At 48.1% G+C, this 6,000-nt stretch overlaps 1 protein-coding gene across 1 annotated transcript in view; it reads left to right on the top strand.

Annotated features, from left to right (window-relative positions):
- LOC149463675 (synaptonemal complex central element protein 1-like) overlaps positions 1-5,054 on the top strand; it is a 59,170-nt gene extending 54,116 nt beyond the window's left edge. The window contains exon 12 of the mRNA XM_089675329.1: positions 4,346-5,054. Coding sequence (XP_089531455.1) covers positions 4,346-4,442 — 97 coding nt within the window. The 3' untranslated portion in view covers positions 4,443-5,054. The remainder of the gene's footprint in view (positions 1-4,345) is intronic.
- Positions 5,055-6,000: the final 946 nt, after the last annotated feature.

The raw sequence follows: 6,000 nt of genomic DNA on the forward strand, positions 1-6,000 counted from the left end.
CCTTCCTTGACGCAGAGCAGACACCATGTTCTTTCCGTTGTCGGTCAACATGGTTCCGATTTTCAGTTTGCGCGGAGACAGCCATCTGTCGATTTCTCTGTTCATTACACTCAGAAGTTCCTCCCCTGTGTGACTACGTTCGCCAAGGCATACCAGGTGCAGCACAGCGTGACACCGTTGCGCCCTGCACATGTGATATGCCGGTCGGGTAATGGGACTTGGCACGGGGGTGGCGGCTGAGGACACGGCGGAAGAAGAGGTGGTAGAGGCGGACATCTTTGCTGGACCAAGGACGTGCAAACGTGGAGGCAAAAGCGGCGTGACCTGTCCAAGTTGCTGGTGCGGCTGTGCCGGCACCACGTTCACCCAGTGGGCCGTAAATGACATGTACTGTCCCTGACCGTAGTTACAGCTCCACACGTCGGCGCTGCCGTGCACTTTGGCAGAGACTGACATGCTCAAAGACTGGCCCACCATCTCTTCTACATGTGAATGCAGGGCTGGCACTGCCTTTTTGGCGAAGAAATGCCGGCTTGGCACTCTCCACCGCGGCTCGGCACAAGCCATCATTTCTCGGAAAGGTGCTGAGTCCACCACTTGGAAAGGGAGGGACTGCAGCACCAGCAACTTGGACAGGAGGACGTTCAGCTTCTGCACCGTCGGGTGCGTGCTCGCAAACTGTTGTCTCTTGGAAACGGATTCCAAGAAAGACTGCTGACGGAATCCGTGAAGACGAGTAGCAGGAGAAGGAGCATCTGAACGAGCGGAAGATGCCAACGAGCGACAACTCCCCTCAGCAGAGGTGTTGGAGCCTTGACTGGCTGATAGAGGGCGATTGACGTCGGGTGACGGAGCAAGTAACGGAGCGGGTGATGGAGCGGGGGCTGGGGCAGGCAGAACCGCCGTATCTTTATCACGGTTTTCCCAGGCCACCGAATGGCGACGCTGCATATGCTGATGCAACGCTGTAGTCCCAACATGGGCCCCCTGGCCACGCTTGACTTTCTGGCCGCATAGTCGACATACAGCTACGTTTACTTCCTCGGGCGGCTTGACGAAAAATTGCCACACCGCCGAGTAGGAAACTTTGCCCCCGCTACTCCTCACTGGCTGACTGCTACTTCCTCCGTGCACACCGGCACCACTACTGGCCGTGGTGGTAGGCTGCAGTGGAGCTGGTGCTCTATTCCGTGGCCGTTTGCCTCCACTGACACTGCTGCGACCCTGCTGCCTCCTGGGCAACCCACCGACTGTTTTGCTCGCTGCCAAGCTGGCACCCTCTTCTGCTGATGATGCGGAAGCAATAGCCTGATGACGACGAGGCTGCCAAGTGCGATCAGCCTCATCATCATCAATTAGGGTCTCCGCCTCACTACTAGCCCCCTCGGCTGCGTGTGGGTCAGGAGACAGACCTGTCTCTAGACCAGCTACCGAGCCACTCTCCTCGCCAGTACTTCTTCGCCTGGCTGCTGAAGAGGCGGATCTCTCCCCCCGTTCCTGACCGCCCTCTGTTAGCTCTTCCTCACTGTACAGTGGGGCTGAGCCCACAGCATGCGATACTTCGCTTGGTGAGGGAACACCAAAGGACAGGGGCAGGTCGAGGACATGTGATTTCAGTGGGCTTGCTCCCAGGCCATGCCAACTAACGGTTGTGTCTGATATACCCACTGACCGTTGGCTGTAGGTGTCAGAGGTGACCTGGGAAGAGGAAGACGACCGAGCCAACCAATCGATGACGGCAGGGTTGTCGGTGGAGACACGACCGCTGGATGACACCGGGAGCACTGGCCTCTGGCTGCGACTAGTGCTGCCTCGACCCCTTCCTCTGCTGCCACGTCTGCTCGCTCCTGAAACATTGCCTCCTCTGCCACTCCTCTGCGTGTTGTCTGACATACTCTTTAATTCAACGATTCTGTGTCCCTGAGTAACGATTCTGTGTCCCTGAGTAACGATTCTGTGTCCCTCAGTAACGATTCTGTGTCCCTCAGTAACGATTCTGTGTCCCTGAGTAACGATTCTGTGTCCCTCAGTAACGATTCTGTGTCCCTGAGTAACGATTCTGTGTCCCTGAGTAACGATTCTGTGTCCCTCAGTAACGATTCTGTGTCCCTGAGTAACGATTCTGTGTCCCTGAGTAACGATTCTGTGTCCCTCAGTAACGATTCTGTGTCCCTGAGTAACGATTCTGTGTCCCTGAGTAACGATTCTGTGTCCCTGAGTAACGATTCTGTGTCCCTCAGTAACGATTCTGTGTCCCTGAGTAACGATTCTGTGTCCCTCAGTAACGATTCTGTGTCCCTCAGTAACGATTCTGTGTCCCTGAGTAACGATTCTGTGTCCCTGAGTAACGATTCTGTGTCCCTGAGTAACGATTCTGTGTCCCTAAGTAACGATTCTGTGGCCCTAAAGTCTCTGTGGCCCTAACTCTGTCCCTAATACAGACAGGTCTGTCTCTCTTGAATGACCGGAGGCTAATGGAGAATTCTAAGATGAACGCAATTTATAGCTCCACCATTACACAGTGCTGGCTGGCTGGCTGCTGATTGGCTAATGCGATCACATGTCATGAATGAATGCATTATGGGTCAGCGCGCCTTGTCTGCGCGCCTTCCCAGAGATCCCCGCTCCGTCGCCACACATGTCGCCGCCATTTTTGGGAAAATTCGATTCGTGCATCCGAAGTTTGCTAATTTTCGGATTCGGCGCGAATCGAATTTTTCCTGATCTTCGAAACGAATTCCACTTCGCCATGTTCGATTCGCTCATCTCTAGTACTCAGTACTTGGTTTGGGCCCCTTTTGCAGCAATTACTGCCTCAATGCGGCATGCCATGGAAGCTATCAGCCTGTGGCACTGCTGAGGTGTTATGGAAGATCAGGATGCTTCAATAGCGGCCTTCAGCTCTTCTGCATTGTTCGGTCTCATGGCTCTCATCTTTCTCTTGGCAGTGCCCCATAGATTCTGTATGGGGTTCAGGTCAGGCGAGTTTGCTGGCCAATCAAGCACAGTAATCCCACGGTCATTGAACCAGGTTTTGGTGATTTTGACAGTGTGGGCAGGTGCCAAGTCCTGCTGGAAAATTAAGTCAGCATCCCCATAAAGCTCGTCTGCGGAAGGAAGCATGAAGTGCTCCAAAATCTCCTGGTAGACGGCTACATTGACCCTGGACTTAATGAAGCACAGTGGACCAACACCAGCAGATGACATGGCTCCCCAAATCAACACAAACTGTGGAAACTTCACACTGGACTTCAAGCATCTTGCAGTGTGTGCCTCTCCATTCTTCCTCCATACTCTGGGTCCTTGGTTTTCAAATGAGATGCAAAAGTTGCTCTCATCAGAAAAGAGGACTTTGAACCACTGAGCAACAGACCAGGTCTGTTTTTCTTTAGCCCAGGTAAGACGCTTCTGACGTTGTTTGTTGTTCAGGAGCGGCTTGACAAGAGGAATAAGACATTTGAAGCCCATGTCCAGGATCCGTCTGTGTGTGGTGGCTCTTGATGCACTGACTCCAGCCTCAGTCCACTCCTTGTGAAAGTCCCCAACACTTTTGAATGGCCTTTTCCTGACAATCCTCTCCAGGCTGTGGTCATCCCTGCTGCTTGTGCACCTTTTTCTTCCACACTTTTCCCTTCCACATAACTTTCTATTAATGTGCTTTGATATAGCACTTTGGGAACATCCAACTTCTTTTGCAATTACCTTTTGAGGCTTTCCCTCCTTATGGAGGGTGTCAATGATGGTTTTCTGCACAACTGTCAGGTCAGCAGTCTTTTCCATGATTGTGATTCCTACTGAACCAAACTGAGAGACCATTTAAAGGCTCAGGAACCATTTGCAGGTGTTATGGCTTAATTAGCTGATTAGAGTGGGACACTTTGAGCCGAGAATATTGAACCTTTTCACAATATTCTAATTTTCTGAGATTGTGGATTTGGGGTTTTCATGAGCTGTAAGCCATAATCATCACAATTATGACAAATCACAGCTTGAACGATCTTGCTTTGCATGTAATGAGTCTATCTCATATATTAGTTTCACCTTTTAAGTTGCATTACTGAAATAAATGAACTTTTGCACGATATTCTAATTTTTCGAGTTTCACCTGTAGCCTTCATTGTCTTCTTCCATCCTCACCAATCAATATATTTTTTCAGTGTTTTGTCAAAATACACAGTGCTGCCCTGCATCATCTATATAATTGCACACATAAAGTATGTATTATACACATTTTTTGTTCCATTAATAGTTTGTATATACAGTTTATCGGTATTTGGATAGCCCTGTATCTGTAGGGGGCTCATTTATTTCCATCATCTTCTGCCTCATATGTCTTGTCTTTCAGGCTGAAAGCAGAGCTAAATGCTGCAGAAGAAAAACTGTCTAAGACCCCCGGAGCTGTGTCTGGTGAAATTTGCCAATCCTTCAGGGCTCATTTTTAATTCAATACATAGAATGTGGAATTCAGAACAAGAGTTTCTACCCCTCGTTCTCCTGCTTTGGTTTTATCTCCATGATTTCTGAAAAGTTATTCTGTTTTATGAAGTTAATTAATTATTTGTTACATTAAGTTTATCCTGCAGTAATTCTTTCTGGTAGCTATCCTTTGTTAAAAAAAATCTCACCAAATGGAGGCATCTCAATTTGTCATATATGGGCTTATTTACAACATTCAGCTTGAATGAGAAAAAATAAAAAAATATCTATCTGCTCTGTAAAGACAGTAATTCTGCATCTCTTCATTAGTTAATCACATGACGAATGCTGAGATTTTACCCATTAGCCTGAGCTGATTAAGCCACCAGCTTACTGTCATTTCCTGAATGTCTGTCTCTTGAGATCCTTTGCAAGAGATCCCATGATCACCAATTTGAGACTTTCATGTCACAAGAGACGTTAGATAGTTCATTGGGTTTAGTTAGGCAGGCCATTTTTGGCAGAGCTGACATATTTAATCATAGGTTAGGTATAATTGTAGAGAGCAGGAAGTTCCAGGCGTGACCTGTATGTGCATGTTTTCTGGAAAAATAAAGTTTTATTGCATTCTGAGATCATTAATGTCCATTCATTTTAGCTTCTTTTTTTTTTTTGTGGATGTAAGCAGGAAGCAGAGCCTGTGTAAATAAGTAAAAGTGGTTGCCCCTCATGCACATAAATATTTACACATCAAATGCTGAGGGTTATTATTGCACTCATTGACACTAATGCTGGGGTAATTGAACTCCAACTTCCTCAGTGTGCATTGAAAGACACTACAAAAAAATTGCAGTATGACCAAAATTGGTGTTGAGTTGCAAACATTACACATGTACATGATCCAGCACAGAGTGGCCACCTGCCCATAATAAAAAGGTAGTGGCCGGTCCGCAACCGGTTACAGTGCATTCACATTGCAAATGCACCTGCAGTCCAGTTATATGCTAGAACGCAAGAGGGGGTTGCTGCAATTAGCTGCAAGAGGAAGCCCCATTGAAAGCAATGGGAGGCTGCTGAATCCTGCAGCTAATTGCACCCACTTGCATGCGGACTGCCTGCATCCAGAGCTGATTAGTCACGTGTTCACTGCATAAGAGATTACACACGAGTGGGCACAACTAGCTGTGGGAGCTGGAGCCTCCCATTGCTTTCAATTGGGCAGCTTCACGTGGCTAATCTTGGGAACCCCACTTGCGGTTTGGCATGTAATCGGACTGCAGGTGCATTCTCTATAAACCGATTGAAGAATTACTTCACCCTGATTGACAACTGACATTACATCTTTTTACTGCAACTAAATTGACCATTGCAAGAGCATGGAAAGCCCCAATCCTTAGCTTTGAAGCTGCCAAGAACCATATGAATGGCATGGTCAATGAAAAATTAACAGCCATACTATCAGACACCCATAAGAAATTTCTCTGGGTGTGACAACGCTGGATTGCCCATGCTCAGCCATCTTGGTTTGACAATGCTCTTTTCTTGATCTAGCAGTCGTGCGTTGTGAATCCTTGGGATTCCTCC

Source organism: Staurois parvus, unplaced genomic scaffold (assembly GCF_062004578.1).
Source record: "Staurois parvus isolate SC_StPar_1 unplaced genomic scaffold, SC_StPar_1.0 ptg000154l, whole genome shotgun sequence".
NCBI classification, from domain to species: Eukaryota; Metazoa; Chordata; class Amphibia; order Anura; family Ranidae; genus Staurois; species Staurois parvus.